This window comes from Callorhinus ursinus, unplaced genomic scaffold (assembly GCF_003265705.2).
Source record: "Callorhinus ursinus isolate GAN/ISIS: 27379988/994484 unplaced genomic scaffold, GSC_fseal_2.0 scaffold10, whole genome shotgun sequence".
NCBI classification, from domain to species: Eukaryota; Metazoa; Chordata; class Mammalia; order Carnivora; family Otariidae; genus Callorhinus; species Callorhinus ursinus.
This window is the reverse complement of record NW_027397072.1, coordinates 30,083,196-30,110,993: the sequence shown is the minus strand read 5'-3', so window position 1 is coordinate 30,110,993 and position 27,798 is coordinate 30,083,196. Positions and strand designations below refer to the sequence as shown.

General features: G+C 41.3%; 1 protein-coding gene across 4 annotated transcripts in view; it reads right to left on the bottom strand.

The window, feature by feature from the left end:
- The window catches only part of CRIM1 (cysteine rich transmembrane BMP regulator 1), a 186,314-nt gene that overhangs the window by 128,156 nt on the left and 30,360 nt on the right, over positions 1–27,798 (bottom strand). For all 4 annotated transcript variants that reach the window (XM_025868042.2, XM_025868038.2, XM_025868040.2 and 1 more), the window contains exon 2: positions 18,320–18,493. In XM_025868042.2, coding sequence (XP_025723827.1) covers positions 18,320–18,493 — 174 coding nt within the window. The remainder of the gene's footprint in view (positions 1–18,319; positions 18,494–27,798) is intronic.

Below are 27,798 nucleotides of genomic sequence, written 5' to 3'. Positions count from 1 at the left end.
AGCATTCACCAAAGTCAAAGAGAAAAACACAGCCTCAAATGGAAGAGAGAAAGGATTAGATAAACCAGTCCCCCGAAGACCAAGCTGAATAACGGCCACCAAGAGCCACCAAGTTGGAATCTTTGGAATTTTGCTCATGTGTTCCAGACAGTGTAAGACTTTAACGACTTAATTTCCAAATGTCATCACTATATAAAGAGAAGAACTCAAAATCACCTCTACCCCCTGGTATACTTTGATGCATTTTGAAGGCTAATTTTGATTCCACCCAGTTTTTGCTCAGTCTTCCCCATCTCAGGAAATGATACCAGCTGTTCAAGGCAGAAGCCCGGGGTCCAATATGGAATCCTCCTCCTAATGTGACCGCCAAATTCAATCAAGTTGAGACTTTGTAACTACACATCCAAAAGACACATGGAATCCCCTCCCTTCTCTCCAACTCTCTTGGCCGACCCCTGGTCTGGCTGCATATCACCCTCCTGGCTCTCCTTCAGTGCCCTAACCAAGTCCCCCGGCTCCACTCCAACCTCCTCCTATAAGACATTTTCCACAGAGCAGCCCAAGCGGATCTTAAAAAGGGCATCCTACCATCTCTGTCTGAAGCTTAAAACCTTCCAATGGCTTCTGATTATACTTAGAATAAAATCCAAACTCCTGGCCTTATAGTCTATTTGATTTCGCCCCTCCCTACCTCCCTCTCCAGTGTCCCCTTGGGTGGTTCTTCCCACCCCCACTCACTACCTACAGCCCACTAAGACCCTTAGCCTCCCAGCTCACAAAGCTCCTTCCCACACCGGGTTGCTGAATATGCGGTTCACTCCGCCTGGAATTTCTTCCCCAGGCTCCTTGCACAGCTCACTCCTTCTTAACTTTCAGTCCAACGTAAACATCATCTCTTCAGAGAGACTTTCTCAAACCATCCTACCTTGGTCTCGGCATTCTGTTGTTATCCAGCTGCACTTATATACTTTGATTTATGGCTTTTATTTATTTTCCCTGTTAAGACTGAATGCTCAAGGTTATGGGGACCTTGTCTGTCTCGTCACTCTGTATGTAGCACCATGTCTGACACAGAGCAGTGCTCAATAAGTATTTGTTAAATGAATGAATGAATGAATGCAGGAATTAGGGGAAACTACACAGGCATTTGCTAATAAGGGCAGATGATTATCCCCTTCAACGTGAGTTTATAGGATAAATACATTCCATCTACAAACTTTGGACAAAACACAGCATTGTGAGTCTGATGGCTTTTGGGAACTACTTTTAAGGCTACTTTTAAGTCTGTTAAATCTGTGCATAATAGTATTGTTTTCTTTTTTGTGTCAGAACCCCACAAATGACCCACAAGCATTGGTGACACCAAAGCCTGGGGACTGCAGCATGGAGTGGCTAAGGTAACCACCAGCAAGAGAGGCTACCAAACTCAACTTCTACAAGAAAAAAACATCTAGGGGATGCTGCTTCACATTATTAAAAATCTCAGGAAAAGCTTATTGGACGTAAAGCTGAGAAAACATGGAAATGTGAAAATGTCCCCAGCTTACTGTTTTGATAGGAGTATTTAAGTTAATGGGATGGCAGATGTCACTGCTCCATTCCCCAAAGTCTTCAATGAGCTCTCACTGGTCAGAAGTGACAAATATGGCTGCAATGGAGCCGAAATAAAGCACCCATGTCAAAATACATGCACTTTATAGGTACTTTAATTAAACTCGGTTCTCGGCTCCCCTACAGAAGACACTCTTGAAGAAACATCTTCAAGCAGCTGAAAAACCAGGTGAAGATCCCAAACTATATACAGATGATATAACATGAATACAGCGCTAAAGACTCCAGAAGTTCAAAATAATTAGGGCACCGAATGCATTAAGTCGTGAGTGCATCTATTTGTATGTGCATGTAGGTACCCAGTGCTATATGACATTTGTTCTTGTGTGGGACTCTGTCCGCTTTCTGGTTCGCTTCCTCTGAAACAGCAAGCCATTCAGGGAGGCCCTGCCTCGGAGCACAGCGCAGAAACTATTGCTCTTGGCCTCACGACTGTCCTTTCCAGCTTATGTGAGAAGGCCGTGTTGACTGCACTGTGAAAAAAAATTAAAGGAAAGAAAAGCCCTACTGTTGTAACCGTGCCAAAAAAGTATAAAGAAACAAACCCAGATGCTAGAATTTAAGGCATTTCCTCTGTTTCGTGACTATGTCCTTTAACTGAAGGTCAAAAGAACATTAAAGGATTTAAATATCTGAAAGCCCGGAGTGGATACTTTTGTGACCCCTCTCCGTTTATGTGCGCCGGAGACGTATATTTAGTTGACATTTCACACGCAGCATTCATTCAGCGGCATTCAAGGAAAATCCTGGTATCGCTTTCAAACAGGACTGATTTAAATTGAGTGCTGTATATTACTACAGATTGGTTCATTTCCCTGACAGCCTGAGTTCTTCCACAAAGCCGGTAAGAAAATAAAGTCAGTCGTAAGCCCACCGCACATTTACTACCCCCTAATCTCTCCGTATGTCTGGGTTGTCATTTTAGAACTATTTTTTTGTGGGGACATTCATTTATTTTTGATGCTACAGATAACAGTCAATAATGTGAGATATAATCGTTTTCTCTTCTCTTCCAGGAGGTACTTGACATAAGACTTATAAAAGACCTCAAACATATTTTCTGGTAATAGAAAACAGTATGTCAGCCCATGGGACATATAGCAAAAGCAATCATGTAACATTATATTCAGAAAATGTCTGTCAAATGGGCCACCCCATTTGGTGGCATGACTCCTATCACAAAGGAGTTCTTTGAAGAGATGGCAAAACTCTTGACAGAGATTAATATGACTAAACAGCAGATGACACGAAATCGCAGAGCATCAAGTTAGTATGTGCTTTAACTAAAAATCCCTTTGAATTGATGAGTGATACAACTAAGAGATATTATAAAGATCTCACATCAACTGAGAGAGCAATAATACACAGCAAAGAACTCCCACTGCAGGGCTCCGAATGGTCAAACACGGCAACTCCTTAAAACAAACAAACAAACAAACAAACAAAACCCCACCATTTCACTTAGGCTGGTTGAGAATAGCTTCATTTCAGAAATTTGGGCACCTTCATCCTACATTGATTCTAACCTTCTTCCCCAGTATTCTCCTTCTCCATATATAGAAAATTGAAACACAGTTTGTAACTTAACAACCACTCCGTTTTTGTTTACCAGAATTCTGGGTTATTTACTGGAATGTTTTAAATAATTCTGTTGGGAGTCATCATGGTTACTAAAGGACATACCATCTAATCGTGACCCGTAGCAGCTCTTGTCTACCCAGAGGAAGAAAAGCTTTCTGACTTGTTGCTCTAGAAATGTCAACAAAAGGAAGACAGTTTTAACTTTATCTCTCATATTTCCCCTGCTACTCAACAGGGTCAGCTTTACCAGCATGTGGGAAGCAGATAGACAACACAGTTTAATAGCAAAGTTGGGTGTGGTTGTTATGGTGATAAGGGAAATTAAACTGGAAGAAGTTGGAATAATATTTATTTGAAGACTCTTGCCTTATCTTCCATAAGCTATTCACAGAGTGCATAATATTACACCAGTTCTTACAAAGCACTGTGGAACATAAAGCTGGGGGATATATTCTAGGACTAACTTCTACCATCCAAGAAGAGCAAAATTTCCAGGAAACTCTTAATCATAGAATGTTAACACTACTGTCAGCACTGTCATCTTTAATAACTTATAGGTAAATGCAGACACAGATATATCAGGTAGGATAAAAATTATCCTATGGTTATACTTATTTTCATGTATTAATGTTATATCACCACCTATGTATTTGCCTATACACATCTAGCTATAGAGTCATACATGTACATGGAACATGGGTGTATACAAGGTACTTTTGGTACAGAAAATATACAAATGCATGTAACAGGATTTTTCTTAACAGAAATAAAAAAAACATGTTTCCTAACACACATGGGCACACATGATTAGAGATCCACATGGGATACACTCTTCAGATTCGATGTTTGCTTAGTTATTGAAATACCCCAAAGGACCCCCAAAGAAGACATTATAATAAGCCTTGAATTTAGGCAGACACGAAGCCAGGCCAGGAGGCATGAAAAAACACATAGATAACATTTTTGGGAAGTTCCATGTCGCACTGAGGTGTAACACCACGGCCTAATTTCCTTTGAAAAATTCCTGACAGAACAGAAACAAATTGGCTCTCAGTCAGAAAGTATTCAGAAGGTTCCACTGTGATTAGCAATGAGAATGCCAAAAGGCACTGAGAACATACAAATGCAGTAATATTAGATCTTCTTTTTACTACCACAGAGATAAGTATCACTTTAAACATTACAGGCAAGGTAGTTAGAGAGTATGAAGATCTCACTGATTGTCCGGATCTGGGTCAGGCACAACCGAGCAACTGAGACTATTTTTTTTTTTTTAAGATTTTATTTATTTATTTGACAGAAAGAGACACAGCGAGAGAGGGAACACAAGCAGGGGGGAGTGGGAGAGGGAGAAGCAGGCTTCCCGCCGAGCAGGGAGCCCAATGCGGGGCTCGATCCCAGGACCCCGGGACCATGACCTGAGCCGAAGGCAGCTGCTTAATGACTGAGCCACCCAGGTGCCCCAGCAACTGAGACTATCAGATTTTGTTTCATGCCTTAGAGAGTAAGCAAGCAAGGTGCCCCGGAGCCATAGCAGGACCACCATGGGACAGGTCACCAGGGCCTTTGCTCAACCTAGTTTCAAGGATACTTGCAGAAGCCACTTTAAAATGCACCTCTGCCACAAGCTCAAACTGCATCAGAACACTGAAACAGGCATCCCTTCATGTTGCAAAACCACACCCCTAATATTTATAAAAGCTCCGTGAGGCAGACTGGACTTTTTTCTTGTCAAAGCAACAGGAACAGTAAATAGCAGTCTTTTATATAATATAAATAAACAAGATCAGAATGTATTCTAGATACACCCCCTCTCCCTTCTGTTAAGGGGACAACCAGTGGTCTTACCAATCCTTCTCATTTCCAGGACCTCAACTCTCAATGACAGAACACGGGAACAGATTTTGAAGAGGAAAAAAAATAATTTTTTTTTCATTTTCCAAACCGGGTAAAAGGGAGAAAAAACAACAACAACTTGAGAAGAACATGATAAAATATGAGCTCATGTTACTGACACAGAGCTTTTTCTCTCTGTCTATAAGACTTGGATTTTATCTACAGATATATGGATATATTAAGAAGAAGAAGCATCAGTTTTTTAACAGTATTAAATTCTTGTATTGTTCTTTTGTTATTGGAACAGGAAAAGAAAGGCTACTGATAAGGAGAAAGCACTTTACTTGCTTTTCGGGAAATTAAAAAAAAAATTCCAGGGACAGAGAAAAGAATAATGAAGGGTAGGAAAACTAGGAAGTTGTCAGCCAGGAACAAAGAACACATCCATGATTTAAAGGGACATTCCAGTCTCCTACAAATTCATACAAATATTAATTCATCACATGTTAATGTCTTCCCTCTTCCAGCTTTACAGGCACTGCTTATAGCTGTTACTTCCTCCCGATGCAAAAAACACTTAGCAACAGAGACTGCAAATCAAAAGCAGGAAGGCACCCAGTAAAAGTGTATCCCCAGCTTCAGATGTATCAACAACCAATGTGAATCCATTATTCTTACCTTAGAGAGCATGCACCATTAAAAGAATGGTCTCATAGGTTTCAAAATTATTCAAATGCTCAGAACAGCATGCTTTGTGGTTGGTATGAACTAGGGAAGTCACATTTTATTTTTATTGGAATATTTCTTTAAAAAGCCCCAAATATTGTTTTAGTGCTCTTAAATATCTTTCTTGAGAAAGTTCTGTATTTCACAAAGAAGACGGACGCACCAGTTCTAGGAGTAAACATAATATGCCTATGAATCATAAAATAGCTTTTAAACGAATTAAGGTGAGCTGTGATTTATTTTTTTCTCAGTATCTTCTAGAAGGTCTCCCATGTGCAACCCTATTCAGACTGGGAAGGGCCACTGAGTTATTACAGCTGTCTTCTCAGGGCAAGATCCTTTCCATATCACCTCAAATGCAACCATGGAGCTGGGCTGGCCCCAGGCCCACACTTCCCAGGTGTGGGGACACGCTCTTGGGAAGGGGCAGGACTGACTTCCGGGATCCCTGATCCATCCTAAAGAGCTTTCCTACGTCTGGACTGAAGGCCTTTCATAGGAATTCCACAATTAGAAAGGATTAAAATGCAAGTGCTGGTTGAGGTAACCTTCTAGAGTGTAATCAATCAACGAGAGTAAATAATTCAACATTTTGCCTAGATTACAGGAGCTGAGGGTAAAGAGAGAAAGATGATGCCAGGCTTCTGAGGTGGGAAAGAAAACTGAAAGAACGGAATGGGGCAGCCCCCGGGGGAAAAAGACAAACCGGCGATCTTCACCATTTTCACTTAAGGTTGGCTCCATTAACCTTCACTAAGACGTGGAAGAAATTGTAGCTTTGACTCAAAGTCTATCTTTATGTGTGATTGTATGCATTCAGCCCTGTCTCCTTCCATTAATAAATGTCTCTGCTGTTTTAAAAATTAAAACCTTCTTTATTCAAAAAAGTCTCTGTGTGTCTGTGTGAGGATCATTTAATCAAGGCAGGAGTAACTATGTAATACTGGCAAGGCTGAAAAAGGTTAAAAGCACAGTATCTACCAGAGAATCCTTGCCTATACTGATACAATTGTAAGGACATCTGAAATGATCACTTTTTGATGGACTGCAAATGAAAACCACCAACTTTGCCTGAGTTGTCCAAGATCCCAGATTATGGTTTTGGAATACTAATTACACTAACTCATTAGCTGTGCCCAGAAGGTACAACTCCAACTCCTCTATGGGGAGTGGTCAGGCTCCCTTCGGAGCAGCTCAGAAGGCCAGGATTTCAGATCCTTTGCTCATGTCAGGAAAAACCCTTGTGGGGGGGCCAGGATTTAGCAGGACACAGCTGGGCAAAGCCTCAACTCAGCAGCTCTTCATGAGAGAGCAAACGCCAAGCCCTGGGAATAACTGAAAGGTCACCTACAGTCAAGTCAGAAACCACAAATATGCAAGGGCCTGCTCAGGGTTACCCAGAAGCCAGAACGCTCACCTGCTAAAGGCAAGCTGCCTCAGACCAACGTTTCTTAAGCATCTCTGGTAGATGGAAATAGAAGAGTTCTAAGCTTGACCCACAAAGAATACCATTTCTCCGACTGAAAGCGTCAGGTTCTTTTTTGTCCTTTTAACAGTGAGTGTGTTTTAAAAAAATATATACTAAGTATGTGGTATTTAATCTTGAAACAAGCATACACTGGTAGTAAAAATCGTTTACCTACAACTTCTGGTACTCCCATACCAACCTGGGAGCAGGCATAGATTGGGAGAGGACAGACAGACATCTGGGCTCTACCCAATTTGGACAGAAGAGAGGGCTTGAGAGCACAGAGAATGAGTTAAAGCAAAGAAGGGGGGGCATTAGTAAGTGGAACAGAACATTATTGACTATTTACATGTAACTGCATAGAAAGCATCATTCTAACGGTCAGACTGAAGATTTGTTTTTTTTACACCATTTCCTGGAGCCCCAATGTGGCTGAATAAAACACTCCTCTACATAGACATACACAGACAGACACACACACACTCCCCTCCTAAGCACTAGGATATAAAATATTTAATCATGACAGGTTTTTGTTTTTTCTTTTTTTTCTGCTGGGCACAAGAAATCACAACCACCAGAAGGTCACTATATGACTTCCAACAGTTAAAATGCAGGTATAATTATTCAAGCAACTGTTCCTCTCCAACTGGTCTCATGCCAAGTTCCTTGAGTTTCCTGTTTTGATTTCCCAGATATTTGAAACTGGTTTCCGCCTTTTGGTAGCCCTTTTTTTCCCCCCTGTACCAGTTATCAAGACATCAAAACAACAATTTGTACCTATAACATAAAATTCTAAAACACTGATTTAGTTGTCAACCTAAATAAAAAATGTCTACTACTTGTGAAAATAAATCATGGTGTCTATGCTTTCCTCCCTATGGCATCGCTGGAATCTAAAATGAAATACATATATTTAGATGTCAAAGTCACTTTATGTGCTCAAAAAAAGAAAAGAGAGATCACATTACTGATTTCCGATTGTTTTTACAAAGAGGGGGGACAGCAACAGAGATTTAATGTTGCATAAAAGCCTACTGTCTTCATTAAGCATGCATCTTTCATGACACTTGGACAGCTAGAGGAAAAATCAAAATCCGGAGGACCTTGATGGTAACGAGGACCCTCAGCCACCTGGGAAGTAAGGTTAAATGGCTTTTTCTCTTTGGTCGAGGGAAGGGTTAGTGTCTCCATACTTGATAAGCACTGTAAACTGAATTCCTTGAAGATAATTTTTTAAAACTATTTAGATGAGCTAAAGCAATCCATTCATAAACATAATACTGGTTTCAGATACAACTACCCTAAGAAAAACGATCTGCAATGCGTAATTTTAATGAAGTGCATGACTAACTTAAAAATTATGAATTGGTGGAAGTTCTGGAGTAGAGAAGGCACAGCCCCTGCAACACAGCACACTTGGCTCCCCAAGAAGGAAGAGGCAGAGCTTGAGAGCTTACCTCTTTGTTTATGGTTATTATTTTGTCGTTAAGTACAGATATTCCATTATCAAGGATTACATAAAGGCCAAGTACTTCCCAAAGGTTCTTCCCCTAAAATGTTCTATCTTCATCCCATTTCAATCCTCCCTTCAACCAAATAATTACAGTACTGATAAGCTGTAAGGACTTTATAAATTTAACTCTGCTATATTATAATCTTACAGTCATATTTTGGGAAACAAATGATTCGACTTTCAGTACCTCTGATCCTGTGAATTAATGATTACACCAGATCATTTTTACTACAGTCAATATTATATAGTAGGAAAGATTTGGGGATAATGACATTTAAAACCATGTAGATCGATATAATCAAAAAATTCACAAACCTAAGGTCTGAGACATTTTTCTAGTGCTTAGCAACGATCAAACAGGTAAACTTCTAGAAAGAATCACCTCTCTACTAAAAGCAATTTCCTCAGCATCCAAGTCTTGAGATTTGTTTAGTTTTTCATCATGTGATCCTATGTGTGTACTATGAAATACCTCAACTGGGTTTTAATTTCTTTTAATATTTACTTGGAGAAAAGTTTTAAAAGTCATATGATACAACCATTACTATGTATTACTATTTGAAGGCAGGCTTTAGAACAGATGCTTCATATTTAAAAACAATGAAAGTAGCAGATCTCAAGAGTAAGTCCAATGATCACTTAAAGATAAGACATTCTCTCCTCGGGAGGCAGATTCGCATCAACCCTCTACGACTAATGGTTGGTGCAGTGAAGAACTAGCAGCACAGCCTCTCCTGGAGGCTCACCGGAAATGCAGACTCCCCAGTCCTAGTCCAGTCCCTGTAAATCAAAATCTCAGTGTGTCCGTTAAGCTCTCTCAAGTCTAAGGAACCTAGGAAACTCCCTGTGCACATGACGCCCAGGCCTCCCCCGCACGGACCGCGAGCCCCACGTGGGAACATGGATTGGGGCAGAGCCGGGGGCCTCTGTCATCCCCGCACATATATTACGGGATGGCGGCAGATGTCCTGCTACGGCTGAAAGTGTCTCCACCCTGCACAGTTCCAGTGCCCAGAGCGTCAAGAGGGAATTCAGTTGCACTATCCCAAAGACAGAACGGATGGTAGATAACGGGCCCGTCTCCACTTGATCACATTTCTGTGGGTGTTTTTTCTGACAGCGTTGTCCCTATTCCCAGCACAAAATGTCTGAGAAAAAAGTTGCGTGGATTAAAGCATTCAGTATCGGATTTCTTTCTACATGCAAATTAAATTTTTGTCTACTGGCAAATGTTACAGATGGCATCGCAAGGCAGTCTATCTGAGGAGGCCACACACACACAGCACAGGTTGTACTGTGGGCTACAGACTGAGAAAAAGATAAGCAAGAATTAAATGTAGCACTTACACTTGGGTGAAAAAAAAATAAGGGAAATGTAAAACACTAAAAATGGAATAATAAGCCCATATAATAGTAACATTTCCTCAGGTACAACTGAAAGAGTAAATTTAGAGCATAATTAATAAAAATTAAGGCTCTGAAGTGACTGTTTTTTAGGTTTTTAAAAACTGAAAGGAAAAATTCTATAAAACAGAAGTCATTTGTCTATGTTAAAATTAGTTTAGCGCCAGAAGATACAGCCATATAATGTAAAATCAATCTTCCTTTTGTTTTAAGCAGAAGAGAAAAAAATACAGGTATCGAACTAGCTATATAAATTCTCTCATCTTTTTTTTAAGATTTTTTATTTATTTACTTGACACAGAGAGAGAGAGAGAGAGAGAGAGAGAGAGAGAGAGCACAAGCAGGAGGAGTGGCAGGCAGAGGGAGAGGGAGAAGCAGACTCCCCGCTGAGCAGAGAGCCCCACACGGGGCTCGATCCCTGGACCCCAGGATCATGACCTGAGCCGAAAGAAGACACTTAACCAACTGAGCCACCCAGGTGCCCCTCTCTCATCTTTTTTCTAACCTTTAATTTCTGCCTCAGCATATATATTCCAGGCAACATAAGTTTACAGAACAGATAAATGCTTGAAAATACCATTTTAGACACTTAGAAAATATCTTTAAAAAAATCAAAAGCAAGATCCCACAGCGTATCTAAAATGTGATTCTATTTATGCATCTGCACCTTTAGGGTCATTTAGAAAATAGCCCCTCAGTTAAATGCAAAACAAAGTCAAACCGGTAGACTCAGATGTAGTGACAGTATGTGCTCAATACTTACTTTTTGAATTAATAAATGACTAGAGAATGAAGATGAATGAAGAAAGCAAGCAGCTCTGAAGCAAAAGGAGCAGCCCCAGAAGGTTATAGACAACGTTGAGAGGATTCTTCTGGACCGAAAGAGTCTACCACTGTAGTGCTGTTTCTTTACCTTCCCATCCAACTGTTCACTGGCCTTAGTGTCCCACCCTGGGTGGCTCTAACCTCAGGTATGGGTCTGACCAGCTCCTGCACTCTCAACACTTTTAAAGGCTTTTTTGAATAAGGAAGGGAGTACAGATCCGTCAATCCATCTATAATTAGTAATTAAAATGATATACTCCATTTTATACCTCCCACTCTCAGGGGGCAGTGACACTTGTGTTTGAGGCTGACTGTGGGCTGGCCGCCAGTGATGGTCCCTAGGCTTTCTCTCGCTGGGCTGGGGGAACACTTCCTGCACACCGCCATCACTGCATTCGTGGCGTGCTAACGCGCCCAGCCACGTCTGTCCTCCACAGAGCACATTACTGTCACGTTAAGCTTCCTAAAAACACTCATACTCCTCACATCGCTTACATACTCATTAACAGCACCACATTCTCCCTGGGAAGATGACTCACGATCCTTGTCTCCAGCCCAGATCTCTGAGTTCCAGACTGCTAGGTCCTGTCTTCCCCTTGATCTCCATAGACACCTCAAACACAACAAAACAAATTCAATATCCACCTCATCCAACCTCCCATAGAGCTGCTCCCCTTGTGCTCCACATTCTAATAAATAACACCACTAAACAGCCTGACCTTCATGACCCCTGAGCATCTATCTTGACAATCACCCCCTCTTCCCCAAATTTGGCCGTCTTCAATTTCCGCATGCTCCAAAGTCAATCAGCCACTAAAGCCCATAGCCTTGACCACTAAAATTTCCATCTGCACCCTTCTGTCCATCCTCTCTTTTCTATCTCCAAGCCTGCTCTTACACTCTCTCCTTCTCCTTCGGTTGAGCCACCCAACATACACCTCAGAGTTGAACGTAGTTGAGCAGTTCTTACTTGGCTACTCGACATAAGACGATGTAAAGTATCACATGCCAGTTTCTGATTATCTTTTCTCTAAAATATCTTGTAGAGAGAAAGTAATTAAATGCAGCCCCAAATGATAAACCATTGAACGCTACCTCTAAGTGCTTTTGGCTAAACTAAAGGAGAAATTTCTTAAACCCCCATCCTCCTCCTTTTGCAAAATGTTCATTGTGTGTCTCCAAACAGGAGTAAATTTCACATAATCTATACACTAGTCCAGTAATCCACATGATATGTAATGCAGCAATGCCTAAAAAGTGCATTTAAGAACACACTTTATGGATCCCACACAGATATCCCTTCAGCTAGTCTCCTCTGTGTGGATTGGGTTTTTATTTTTCTCTAGAATCTCCCAACAACGTTGTACCTCCTTGCAGAAAGGGCTGACTTCCTCTCAGGGATATATTATCTTTGTAGTCCTTAGTATGCTTTCTTGGAGTAAGTAGACATGGTATACACGGAGCTTGAATGCTACTTACTGAGTTAATTACATAAAAAATTACTTAAGTGACAAACAGCTCTACTTGGGTGTCAAATTTAATTTGTCCAAAACAAAACTCTTGAATCTTCCTTAAATCCACTCCTGCTCCTAGGAAAGGGCACCACTTTGCTTAAAACCCAACATCTAAGCGTACTCCTTGGTTTCCCTTTCCCTCACCCCCGATGTGCAATCCATCAACAAATCTAGTTCCAAATTATATCTCAAGTCCACCCATCCCTTCATCTACAGCTCTGAAGTCTGAACCACCATTACCTCTTCCCTGAACTACTGAAAGAACCCCTACCTGAGACTCTGTTCCTGTTGTTGCATCTTGCGGCTTCCCCCAAGTCTCTGCCCGACCAGATCCAAGTTATGCTATACCCTCTTCCAGCCCTTGGACAGCCTTCCTACGTCCTCATGATAAAATCCATGCACCTCACCGTAACTTACAAGGCATTATGTGACCTCACCCCCACCGTCCTCCCCCGTGACATTCCAGCCTCACGGACCTTCTTGCTTTTTCTTGCTATTCCTCCAACACACCAAGCTGGCTTAGAACTTTCACATTTGTGATTCCCTCTGAATGGAATTCCCTCCTGTCAGATCATCCTAAATTTGATGCTCTCTTGCATTCAGATTTTAAAGCAAATGCTCTCCCTTCATGGAAAACCTCCCTGACCTCTATATCTAAAAGCAATTTTCTCGCTAATCCCAGTAATTCTCATATCATCCTAATTACTGCTTTCCATAGCTCCCATCACATTATACAATATTTTATGTTCATTTTTGTGTTTCCATGTCATCTCTCCCCTTCTGAATGTCAGCTCCATCAGAGCTGTATCCCTAGCCACTAGATCTGTGCCCAGTACATATTTGGCACTCAATAAATATTTGTTGGATGAATGAACGTTTGAATGTTTTCCAGGGTGTTTTTCATTCTTCCTGAACTTGGTTTCATATTTCTGATTAATTTTTGAGTTTATGACCACTCTGAACTGTAATAATTTTTTAGAAAATAAAAAAAAATAAAAAAAAAAGAAAAGAAAAGCCACTGACCCCAACATAAGTCATATCCACACTTGAAGGTCCACCTCAATCACTGTATTGTGGAAATCTTTGGTGGCCACTCTGACTACGGTTATTAAGCTCAGAGTGGCTCCTCCAGAGCACCAGGCAGCTGCAGAGACCGGTACTGTTCTTGCTACTTTCATCCCCTCCTCTGATGGTCCATCAATTTAACTTTCGTGAAGCTCAATAACACATACCAAATCAAGGATGAGTAGAGAGTGGAGCATAAAATTATAAGCTTTGTTAAGACCAGGGTGGGGTGACCTGCAGGTCATTCCCTTTATCAGACTTCCTCCTCTTTGGAGAAACACAGAGGATTTGACAAGCCTTCCGCACAGCACCATGGCTGGCTGTGATCCAGTGTCCTGTTGCCTCTACAGTTGTGACCAACTGATCTTACGGTGATGTGGTCATGTATTTAAGGAAAGAAAACATTTGGTAAAATCCAGGACCAACTCCTCCCCTTTTAAAAGGATGTAAGTAATACACAGGAACTTGTTTAATACCCAGAAATCACGAGTATTCTTCATAAATCTATAAATATGATATTGAAATGCCCTGCAATGACTTCCACACTTTTTTTTTCTAATGTTGCTGTGGTTATGTTTAGAACTCATGCTCAGAATTTACTCCCAAAGCACAGAAATGAGGACACGTGCTTTCTCATTACGCTCTGGCAAGAATACTGCTCCTTCTGCCCCACTCCTGACCCTGCACACCTAAACGCTAAAAACTGCCCCAGGAGAATGGACCTACAAAGAGGGCTTTAACTAGAACCAACTGTTGATCTTCCCACAAGAGAACACCAAGAACCAAGTCTAATCTACCAGGTCACTCATCGTTGCTGGACTCTCACCCTCATTGGGCTCTGCAAAATCATCCATGCCCTGCACGACCCCCATCCCAAATCCTTCTCCTGTGCCTTCTAGAACTCATGGTCTATCATCGCCACCATCCCCTCTGCCATCATTCTCCCCTCACTTCTGTGTTTCAACAGAAACCTGGGTACTCCCTAGCTCCTCTGTCCCTTGAAGTCCTCTCGTGTAGGGACAGCTTCCTTTCCCACACTCCATAAACCTGAGGGTGGGCGGTGTCCCCTCTGTTCTCACTGCCGCTTTCAGATCACTCTTCCCTTTCCCCTTTAAAAAAGGAAACCTCATTCACGTGAAGCACATGCAATGGGGGGCTGTGGACGTGCTGCACGGGGCTGCATCTTCCCCGATCACTGCTCCTGTCCTTCCTGGCACAGGTCACACACTACCACTGGGAAGATTCCTGCATGACCCTCGATCTCTGCCCTTCTCTTCCTCTCAGACGTACCAGGAAAAATCCCAATCGTGGTCAGATGCAGCTCTCCACCTACACTGCGTCTGCACAGAAGCTGGAGGAAACACACGACTGTGTCAGCTGGTGGCCCTTCAAGTGTGTAACTGGGAGCCTCCAGTGAGCTGCCAGCGCCAGCGCGCGAGCAGAACCCACTGCCCTGGTTACTGCTCGTCCCCCCTCAAACCGAGACGCCTGGTTTACCTCCTCCGCCTCCTCCTCAGGATTTCACACCTCTTCTCCCACCCTCAGTGTCAGCTGACAGCCTTGTTTTATCGTGTCTGAGAAAAATAATTTTGCTCCTCTCTCAAACACTTGGCTCCTGCAATCATGTCCCTTCTTACATCAAGTGCTTTCTTGCTTTTTACTAGATCGTTCTTGTCATCATTCAAACATGCTGTAATATCCTCATATTTTTAAAATCCCTCTTGACCCTCTATGTCCCTAAAACAAACATCCCATTCTCCAGTTCCACTTTCCAAACATCTCAAAAGCACAAACATCTCAAAAGTGTCCCTACTTCTGTGTGACTTGTACTATCATTCTTGTGCTATTTTGCGGGGGGGGGGACCCTAGAATCATCTTTGTGCATTTTCATCCCTGCCACAGGATCTATGTTAGCAGACACTGTAGGTTCTTTCAGCAAAATGGTGTGTATCCATCTCTTCCTTGCTGTTTCCCTGCTAGCCCCCAGTCCAGTCTCTAGTGGCACCACATCTAAATAACTGAAACAGCTCTCCAGGGAGCCTCCAGACCGCAGTATCTCCCCTGCTAACCCAATCCGCATCCCCCCCACAATCCCATCTGCTGATCGAGGGCTTTGCCAGGCTCTGATTCTCTCCGCTCATAAACCTGCAATGGTTCCTGATAGTTCCTCTTACTGGGCTAAAGCTCCCTCTGAGATGCGAAGACACTCTGTCATCTAGTCCCAGGCTGCTCCCCATCTTTATTTCCTCTAGCCTATCAACATAGGTTGATAGCAACATAGGTTGCTCTTTTACTTATTTTTTTTTAAAGATTTTATTTATTTATTTGACAGCGAGACAGAGAGAGAGAGAGCACAAGTAGGCAGAGCGGCAGGCAGAGGGAGAGGGAGAAGCAGACTCTCGCTGAGCAGGGAGCCTGACACTGGGCTCAATCCCAGGGCCCTGGGATCATGACCTGAGCTGAAGGCAGACACTTAACTGACCACCCAGGTGCCCCAAAACCTTGCTCTTTTAGACCACCGTCCCCAGTGTCTTACTTAAGTCATGTAAATCCTGCTTGTATGTTTCATTCTTTTGTCCACATTGTTCTCCTTCCTAGAACCCATCACCACGCAAATTCCAAACTGTTCAGACTCTACCTCCTCCATGACACCTTACCCTGCAATTCCAGGTCACACTTTTCTGGCCTTAAATTCCTAGAAGCATTCTAAGTCTTCATTCCTATTAACAACTCCATTGTACACAGTACCAAACCATCACTAATTCTTTCATATGCATTTGAAAATAGGCAGGGCTTTCTCCTTCAAACTTGTTTCTCAGAAGAGGGAAATCCCTAATACTGACTTCTTATAAGATCTTGAATATTGCAGGGTGCTTTATTATGAAAAAACAAAGTACTCTTTGTAGAGGATACATTAACTTTAAATGAGCTCCACCAGTTCTACTTTTGGATTATACAGAGGTCAGCTGACAGAATCTCTTTAAAAAAAAAAAAAGTAAAGAAATTTAATCAGCTACAGTAATTATTCCTGAGGGAATGCTCTCAAAATTGGAAGTGCTGGATCTTATAAACAGCCTTCTTAGAATCACTTTAAAAATCAATGCCATTAATCTCCACATTGTAAAGATCATAAATATATGCCTAATTAAAAATGCAACTGTCCCACTTTTATGTGAAAAGACACTGAGTTCTGAACAAAACTTGTGATAACTTAGATTCACAACCTACTTCTTGTGATAACTTAGATTCACAACTTGCTGCCTGTCAGACCATTCAGATGGCAGTGAAGAGAGCCTGCCGGGGAACAGGGGGTTAAATGACTTGGAAAGTAGCCGGAACAAACACAGGGGCAGTGACAATGATACATTTGAAACGTTTGGGGGAAAAAAAAAGTTCTGTGAAACCTAAGAGTGGCAAAAATCATCTAAATTGCTGTATTGTTTTAGATCATGTGATTTTCAATATGTATGAGTACCTACATTATTGCAATAGACATCTATATCCCTGCAAGTTTATATGGTACAATTGGCAAAATACTCTCTTTTGGCAAGCAATGGGGTAGGGAGAGGGGTGAGCGAAGAGCCACAGGATGGTAAAAATGAGTTAGGTAACGTGTTGTCCAATATCATGATGCGGTTGGAAGAATACTTGACATGGTTAGTCCCAGGCTTGTTACTGAGAAGTTGCATGGAGCTCAGTTCTCCAATTTTCCAATTTAAGGACCAGAGTAAATATTACCTAGACTCTCTGTAGTTCTAAAACTTTATTTCCATTGTTTCCTACTATAATCTCTTTTAATGATTTAGCAGCATTGGTAAATACGAAGAGAAAAGCTACTTTAGAGGCAATTATAAATTTCTTATTCTTTATTACCATTTAATGAGTTGGAAACTTAACACAATTCAACAACTTCAGTCCTGCTGTACTGCCCTTATGAGATCTCACAAATTCTTGGTATTCCAAACTCTCCATCTAAGAATGACATCATTTTAGAGATAACAGGTATACTTAAGAATGTCTGGCTTGGCTCTTTTTGTTCCTCAAGAGGAACATGGAGCTAGGAAAGAGTTTCATGCTGGTCTGTGGCCTTATCCTTTGTTAATCCTGGTTGCGAGCCACAGTACCAAGCTCTGGCCGTGCCACTCACGATTACTGAAGCTAGGAATCATACTTCCACGTCTCCAATCTTTTGTCTAGGTTTTATGCAGGAATGTACAAAAGTTATGGGCTATTATTAGTACAATTTTGTTATTTTAATGTAATTCCTGACTTCATTCCCCAGGCAAAGCACCCAATGACCCATCCACACCTATGTGGTTTTGCCCCACGGCAAAACCCACCTGAGCCCTCAACCACCGCCGTGCAATTCTCCCATCTCTGTTAAAGAGACATACTTCCTTGTCAGATGAGCTGCATTTCTAATTAGCACTCTCCTCATGGAGCACCAGGCTACGGTAAATCAAGCGGAATGGACCTGGTGACAACAGATGCCAATTTCAAGCACACCACTTGTGAAATCATCCAGTATGCAGAGGTGACCTAAGCAAGCTGGCACAAACTACCCTGCTCATGAGACCACAGCATTACCAAATCCATGACCTCCAGAAAACACAGATGTACATGGTGCACACACATCATCACGTCAGTACTCAGTCAACTTTATGCATCTTGTTTGGGATTATAAAAGGTATCAGTCTCTGTAAGTGTGTCTTTGCCTCCTCGAGCTCAAATATGACACAGTCCTAAGCCTGACAATTGTTGAGAATCAGTACTTACCTTCAATCCTCTTCAAAGCTGAAAGGCACGTATCTTTCCTTGGAAACTCAAAGGGATTGTTGCAGGTGCGAATGGTGTCACATTCACATTTCCCATTGATTATATTGCAGCCAGAGACAAGGTTTTCATTGCAGGGTTCAAAACCAAGCAGCTGGTCATCGTCCCAGTTCTCATCTGTAAAACAATTAACAACCACATAATATTTGCTTGCGGCTTCATTCAAAGGCCTGTTTGAAAGCAAAAATGTGCAAAGATGTCAAGATTAACACCTGATATCCACACCTCGATTTACAAAAGGTGGTTTTGGCTGCAATTTGACAAATGAATGAGATCCAACCTCCAAATAAGTGAGAAAAGGGAAACAGAGCCATACAGGTAGACATTAAATAACCATATATACAAATGTGTGGGATCAAAAACCACGACTTCTCTTACGTGTCATTTTAAACAAAGATTCCTGGATTTTCCTACTTTCAATAAAATTACAGGAGACACTTCAGTCAACCTACAAAATGACTCAAAAATACCCACAGTTTTTTGTTTTGTTTTGTTTTGTTTCAGTCCATCTGGTAGAGATGAGCTTTGGGTTTCAAACAGCCGGCAATTTAATACATCAAGACAGCTAATCAACATAAAACCTCAGACACCACCAAAAGAAGGAGGAATGAATACAGCAGTGGAGATTCCACAAACGCATTTCAGTTCAGATGCTAACGTCCACCCAAAACCAAAGCCAGAGAGGAGAACAAAACTGAGGGTGACTGCTTAGTGAGAGGCTGAGGAAGTCATACTCTGAAGCTGAGACCAAATCACTACCCTGGTAATGCAATCATAGGAGTAGACTATAAGAAACAAAGCAGATTTCAAAACTACGTTCATGGGCTCCAGCTCAGACAAATGAAACAAGACACAAGCATGACATCGGCCGACACAAGAACCATCGGCCGACTCAATCCGTAACGCTATTCCTCACAGCTGAAAACACCTCTTACAGGAAATCAGGCTACTTCTCTATGAATCTCTGGGGCACTCTGTGAGTTTTCTCCCCCCTCAACATTATCTTTCATAGATACTTTAAGGTACCTTAACTAGGTACTACCTGTTAAATAGTAAACATGTTTCTGATAACCGTATCTGGAGAGAATTTTTTTAAAGTGCTTGAATTTAAGATACCTTAAACCTGTTGCTCAAACGAAGGCAGGTATAAAGCCATCTTGAGAATGTGTTTTCATAGAAGACAGTGTAAACAGATGGCTATAATTTTTTTTTTTTTTTTTACAGCTAAATTTTACTTCTGGTGACATCACTAACTTACTGCAAAAGGCTATTCTCCCTCGCTGAAATAATTTTCTTGTCAAGGGGTCTTTAGAAATCATTTACAGTATAAAGAGCTTCAAAGCAATTCTTTGAAAACCTCTTCTGTTCTGGTTTCGGGCTCACTTACTTGATCAAAGTCTCAGCTCTTAGTAAAATGATTTTACAAGTTTAAACAAAAACATAATTTATCTGTTTTAAGATGTTTAGCCTGTATTTGGTTTTTAGAAATAACATGTAAACACACCAAGGTTCATTCCTACCTTCAAGACAACAGTGAAATTACTAAATTATCCTGAAAGGAAAGCCAGAAAAGAACATAATGAAACAACTCAACATGGGAAAATTGTTGACAAGTCTTCAGTTATAATATATAATCCATGGGACACATAAATGATTTCCCATCTCTACATTTATTTTTTAACAAGCTATTAGTACCACTCTCCTAATCCAGTTCAGCGAAATTTGTCATGAAGGAATTTTTGTGACTTTATATTCAAATCTGTAACTCAGTTCAACCCTAGGAACTTAAAAACTTGTAAGAAATCAAGTAACAGCTGAACCACTGGAAAACTAGTCCCTTCTATTTCTCCTTTATCTATTTCTCCTTTCCCCATCATATTCTGAGAAGAAATATTTATTACTATTTTTATAAATATGTACAGTTAATCCATCACCACACTGAATGGATTCTGATGATCTTTTCCCACAGTAAACCTCCTTACCCTCCATTAGAACGAGAACTCCCTGAAGACCTCATTCTCCCGAAGGACTGCAACAGCCTCTCCCCAGTCTCCCTGCCATTGCCCTCTTTCCCTCCACTACTCCCTTCCCCAGCACGGGGGGGTCCTCATCCTCAAAAAACAAACCTCCTCAGTGGTGCTCTCTTGCCAACAAGAAAAAGCCCAACATTCTTATTGTAGAATAAAAGGTTCTTCATGATATGGCTTGTACTTCTACGGACTCATCGTTCACCAATCCCTCACACATCCTAATGCTCTAAGCGTCCTGAGGGTCTCACTACAAACCCGTAATAACCGCTTCCCCACCTCTGCTCATGGAGTATCATCTACCTAGAACACCCCCCTCCCTTCTTCCCACGGTAATTCCTATTCGTCCATCAAGACCCAGTTCAAATGTGACCTCTTTGGGGAAGTCTTCTCCACTATGAACGGCTCCATTTTCCATGCTCCTTGAGGCAGGTGCATAGATCTCTGGTCCCCTGTGGTAATGGCTTTATGTAAGTCAAACTTCCCCACGAGGTAGAGTCCTTGTGTGTAGGAGTAGCGTCTTATCCAACTCTGAATCCCCTTAACCCCAGAACTTAGTACAGCGTCCATTAACTTTATGTACTGTAATATATAATAGTACTATACGATATATCTAGCCATGTATTTCATCATTGGTATGGTCAATGCTGCTGTCCATGTGTTTTCTAGGAAGACCATTCTCTTTGAATGTGGAATCCGAATTAAAAGGCAACTGCCATTGATGCTTTCCCCAACACCTTACTGATTCTTGCTTTGTTCCCAGCAAAAGTCTCTGGGCAGCAGTAACAGGCTGCATGGGAAGATGCACAGGTAAGCCTGACTGTCCCCTCTAAAAAATGGCATGGCCACCATGTCCAGTTAGGAAGCTGTCAACTCTGAACCCCAAAATGTCTTATATACCTTTATTTTCTTTTTTGAGAGGAAATCTTTTTAATTCCATGCCCCCCGCCCTAATCAATACTTTGTTTTTCTTGGCAAATAGTTCCCTTAGCAACCATTGCTTTATAGGATCAAGTACAACATGCTTCTGAGACAAATGCTTTTATGCTTTTCTATTACAGAACATTATACTTTAAAATATTTTTACAGCCAATCAACAGGGACTCAAAGCAAAAATTTAGTGAGGTTTGATTACAGAAATCAAATCTGAGCCCAACAGTTCTGCGGACAGTGGTTGGCAAATTTGATGTTTTTAAATCTCTCTTACGTAAATCCATATATACAATGCAAGGATGAAGGCTCTGATTCTCGGATTCCTAATTTCTCCTTGGACTGGTCAGGGGGGAGGGGGAAGGAGTTAAAAGCAGGAGTACTGCCTTTTAAATATTTATTTCAAGTAATCTTTTTTCCCTGGTACTCTCTAGACAAGATGTATTCTCCAGTCGGAAAAGACAACTGAGACACCTCTGCGAGTGTATTTTTAAGTTTGTAACTTCTGCAAGACACCAAATCGGGATGTTGAGGTATTTTCTCTCAATATAAGATGAGTGAAATCTAATGCTTTCACGTATGAATTAAAACTGATGTATGTTCGGATACGTCCAAATATGTTAAGTAGCTCAGTGAAGAGATAGTCACATAGAACTGCTAACTGGACATCTCCACTCGGATACTTAGAAGACCTCTCAAGACGTGATGCTTTCCTTTGAGACAAGCACGGTACTTCAGCATGAGACAGAATTAGTTCCCACACATTTCCCATCTCATCCCCCAGAACGGTAACACGAGATGTAAGAAGATGGCTAAGAAGGACCAGGAACAAATGCCATGACTGGCGGTCGGTACCACTCCCTCTCCTAGTGCTACGAAGCCAGCAGTTTGACCACCACTGCCTTGTGGTCCCAGAGCAAAGGATGACACACAGAATTAAAGTAACATTTTAATATTGCCATGGAAATAGTCTGGACCTGCATACTCCCTGAAAGGGTCTTGGGATTCCCCACCCCCACCCCGGGGTTGCTCTTCTAAAGAGCGTGTCTTGCTGATACACCTGGGCCAAGGCAGCATAGGATCCAGGTCTCAGAAATACCAAAGGTTACGGGGGACCTCTTCTCCTAATGGTTACCCTAAACCATCAACAGACATGTGTCTTCAGTGGGATTTAGTTGATACGTAATTGGGGAAAAAGGAAAATGAGGTCAATAAAATGCAAACATTGTGTTGATTCACACATGACTTTTCTCAGCACATTAATGTTATGACAAGATCAAGAGCAAGTTCTCTCACAAAGAAAGGAAGTCTCAGCGATAATGAACACCTTAAGAAAAGGCTGATAGATAATCTTGTTTAAATTCCTTCCTCTACCTCGAGAAATGATGGCTGTAGTGAATGAACTTTCCATGACATTAAAGTACCCAGGAGGTTGCAAATACAAATGAAAAAACTAGAGATATTTCCCCCTGTATTTAAATATCATGATGAAGAAACTCCCCTTGGATTCTAGGTGTAATTCTGATGAAACCTCGTCTCCATTAGAAGTGAGTGTCTTCAAGGCACCATGCCCAGAAGGAAGCAGTAGGAGCCTGGGGGTAAGGCTGCAAAGGATGGGCTGTCCAGGCTCCAGGTGCAAATGCTATGGGTGGCTTACCTGTGTCCGTGTTTTCATTTAGATTCTTATTGTCTAGATCTACCTTCTCTGTATACAGTTCCGTAGGTTTTGAGTGACCTACCCCTAATCCTATCTTTCCCAACACCTCTCTCATTTTTAGTGTAGTAAATGATTCTCCAGAAGGCTGGTTTTTGTTTTAAGAGCACACATGTAGTGCCAAAGCAAAAACACCTGTCCTTCCAACGGCCACATTCAGTCTCACCCTGCACAAGGCACCTTCTAGTATTCTCAGTGATGCCTGGAATTCCTTCCTTCTGCGTGTGACACAGAAGATTTTTAAATGCAAGGGCTAGTTAGGGGTCTCAATCCTGGTGGGAGGAAAGAGAGCACTGGGGAGGAGGATGTGGGGGCAGAGGGGTCCCAGAAAATGGAGGGAGACATCCGACTCCAGACCTGGGAAGCAGCAGCTCCAGGAACCAGCCATGGCAACTCTCGCCTCCCTGATCCTGGATTCCACCTCTCCGCCCTTCAAAATATCTTTCCATCTGCATGCCGGTGTCTGAAATTCCACTAATATGGAATAAAACGTTTCAGGTGTGACTGCACTTACTGGCCACATTACTGTGTGTTCATCTAAAATCTCTGACTTCCTGGAGGTACAGCCATTTGTATACTCAAAGGCTTACCTTTTCTACCCTGTATCAGCTTAGGCAAATGGAGTTTACTCCAAACCAAGATATAGCTGCACCCCATTAGGTGGCAATCCACTTACCCAGAAATATGCTATAGCAGATATTAAAAGGCAAGAAACAAATTCACAGTACACACTCAGAAGCTCACAGTAATGGAATTCTGTTGGCAGAGGAGAAGCTTCTGGGAATATATATCAAATTAATTCTCCAGCTGTTCACATATCCCTGTGGCTACAGTAAGATGCAAATAGCTAATACTGGCATATCTTTCCATGCCAGCCTAGAAACTCCAGTGTAATGCAAAATTGTGGCTCTTAACTCCCCCAGCTCCTGGCTGGCTGTTATCAGGCATTCATTCGGCTCAAGGAGGAATCTAATGCTGTGAGCTTTCATTCTCTCTGCTTCAAGCTTAAGGCGGATGTTCCAAAAGCCAGCGGGCTTCCCTCTCCCTCTCTTCCTGGTACTGTAATCAGTGCAAAGCAGGAAGGGCAAAATTATGGTTATCAGTAGAAATGATTCATGTTACAAAAATCTGTTTTACAGGCATTTCCACAAAGTAAAACTATGTTAAGCATATGTAACTGTAGACCAGAGTGGACAAACCCTGGATCTAAGACAATGGAAATGCTAAAATATGCTCACAGATATTTTTTGAAGACTAACTTCTTCAACTGATGCAAATCTCTAAATATAGAGCGAACAAACACGACCACTGATTCATATTATGTCCAAGTAGGGAATTCTCTGAAAAACAAACAGGACTGATCCAATTTACTAAATCAGTTTATGATAAGTGTTATGTTACACTGCTGTAATTTTTGTCAGACACCTTAGCAATACATCTAACAGAAGTGGTCCAGAGATGAACTACAGAATGCAAATTCATCCAGCCATCCAGCCATCCATCCTCCCTCCCTCCCTCCCTCCCTTCCTTCTTTCCTTCTAATTATCTGTTCCTCAGATAGTGGTATCTACTATACATCAAGAACTGAGTAAGGTACTAGGGATTCAAGATGCTAGGAAGGCGTTTACAGTACAATTTTCTGCCATTCTAACCAAAATCATACCGAGTGTATGAATAAAATAATAATAATTTCCTTTTTGATAGCAGGAAGCTAACAGGAAGAGAGAGGAGCTTAGGAGAAGGCAAGAAGTGTCTCTAGAAGCAAGGAATTCATGAAACAAGAAGAGGAGAGCAGAGCCTGGGACTAGAGAACACAGTTCCCCTATTTCACACTTCTGCCTAAATTAGGAACTATCTGTCTTAAATTGCATATAGAAAAACAGCCCAGACATCTGTTCTCCTCATGGAGAGTGCCTGACCCAGGAGACCACAACCCTAGTTCTGTCATTAGTTAGCAGAGCAACTTCGAACAAGGCATTTAGCCCCCTCAAGGCTTCGATTTTTTTCATTACTAAAAAGGAGGTGGAGTGGACAATTCATGAGGTCCCTTTAGACTTCATGCTCATGTTTCCTTGATTCTGCCATCTTGGATGAAACTGTCCAATGCCAACAATTTTTTGGGAACAGTGTCAGAGAATCATCTGCTTGTAGTGGTCACAATTTAAATTTAAAATTTAAAATTTAAAATAAATTTAAAATTAAATTTAAATTTAAAATTTAGAACTTAAATTTAAATTTAAGTTTCTCACTTATCAGACCAGTCTGAGGTTTGGAAAACTGTCACTAGGCATAAGAAGGCAAGCGAAGGGTGCTTTTACTTTAACAAAGATCACCTGGCAAGACCTTTCTAACACCTCAGTCCTAGAGGATTTACTAGCTGAGGTCTCAATGTATTAAAATAGGATTGGCCATGAATTTATTTATAACTGTCGAAGTTCTGTGTCATTATACAATTGTCTCTACTTCTATGTAGATTTAGGAATTTCTATGACAAAAAGGTTTTTTTTAATGGGAGGGGATTACAGGTAAATTAACCAAATACTTAAAAATGAAGAACAATGGAAAAACTATGTCAACATTGCTGGGAAACAGGGAAGGCAGTGTTTAAAGGGAAATTTCACAGGAAATGAGGTAAAAAAAAAAAGAGAGAGAGAGAAGAGCATTCAGTTGAAGAAATCAGAAAAAGAGCAACAGAGCAAGTCCAAAGAAACAAGAAAGGAGGAAATCATAAATATATGAGGGAAATCAAAGTTAGGGAGATAAAAGCAACAGAGGCAATTAATTAAAAACTGGCTCTTCAGAAAGATTATTAAGACATCTCATAAATGGCTTATGATTAACAGTCCTGTATAGCGTGTCAACTCATCCAGGTACTGTGATGTATAAATATATATATTTTTAAAAATATTTTTTATTTATTCGTTTGAGGGCAAGAGAGAAAGAGCAGGGGGGAGGGGCAGAGGCAAAGGGAGAAGCAGACTCCCCGCTGAGCAGAGAGAGCCCCGTGTGGGGCTCCATCCCAGGACCCCGGGATCATGACCTGAGCTGAAGGCAGACACTTAACTGACTGAGCCACCCAGGTGCCCCTATAAATATATTTTTTAAATCAGTTTCTCTTCGGTGGTTTTACCAGGAAGTTACTCAAAGTTAGACATTAAATGGTTACATTTTGGAAATTTTTTTAAAATAATGAAGGTATTTGATTGCTCATGGAAACATTTCCTGAGCTACCATTATTCTGTACCCTTTCTGGTGGAGGAGATTAGATGAGCAATGGTGTGAAACTTAACTCCCTTACATTTTCCCTGCTTTGAGCCTAGATCCCAATATTTTTTAAGGAAAATCTCAGGCCTTCTCGCCTGGCCCATGTTTGGGCAGTGCTGAGCTGGCCTTCCATTCAGGCACATGTCATTATTCAGCAAACCGCGTTCTCTGAGCTTGAATGTCTATTAAAACATGTAACTCCATGTTTCATCAAGCTTCAAAGAATACTCATCAGCTATCAAATGTACTGCCGCTTAAAAATTAATACATCTCAGTTAAGGGAAAAAATATCTTGGAGAAGTGCCTAATTGGGTCACATTTCCTTTCTTCACCTAGATTAACTCTAAAAGCCATCCTCCGATTAAGCCCGGCGATCAGCCATCTCTAGGCTCACAGTGATCTGTTCTCCTACAGAGATGCATTAGTATAAAAAACACAGTGGGGATGTTATAAGAATAGCCCTGTTGAACTTCTTAAGGATAGGAGTTGGGAAGCAAGGTCTCCAAAATAAAGTCCAACATCTGGCCAGCCAATCTTGGGCATGGAAGACCAAGCCTGCTTAGATTTGACCCCAACCCACTTCTTCAACCTCACCTCTTCCATTCCTCCCCACTTACCCCACAATACTCACACTACTTAACGACCACGTGCTCCCGTGCTCCCTAAATGACCCAGGCTGTTTCCTGACTCCCTCTCCCTGGCTGTGCACAAACTGTTCTCTCCGCCTAGAAAGGTGCTTCTCCTTACTTGCTTTGAAAGTTTCCTATTTGGTTATTAATGCTTTCTCCAGGTATCATCCATTCCATAGGGACCAAATTAAGCGTTTTCCCTGCTGTGGGACTTCTATTGTATACTTATTAAAATTATTTCACTTACGGCAGCATCATGAAATTGCTCATCTAGTCTCCTCCACCAGAAAGTGGGTTCTTTGAAGCTAAAGGTCTAGTTTTTCTCTTCTTTTCTTTTTATCATTGGGTGACTGTAGGACTTGGCAAATAGGAGCTTAACAAAGTAAGTATCTGCAGAGGGAATCAACAGGAATGAGTTAGAGGATAAGAGTGATCTGAATCTTCCGGTGCCAAACTTTTCTTGGAAAGTCAGTTTGGTGGTAGGGGAAGACAGAAACATCTCTGGATGCCAGTCTTCCCACTTGTAAAATATTAATACTACCTCAAATTTTCTTTTAACCTCAACATTATATTAACCAAAACTTCCACATGTCAATAAATATTTATGACATGCTGAGTGAATGAATATACCTCAACTATGTTAGGTAAATAAATAATAACTTAAATAATAAACTCTATTATCTCCCTTTCTACTACTTCCGTCTATCATGACCATAATGAGATAATGTGACACAAATTAATGCTTCTTGCCAGAAAGGTACTTGTGGGTATGAATAATGCACAGTCCCATTTTATAAATATTAATGTATGCTCTAACCTAAAAATCTGTTAGTCAAATGACCGAGAGCAAAACAGAAG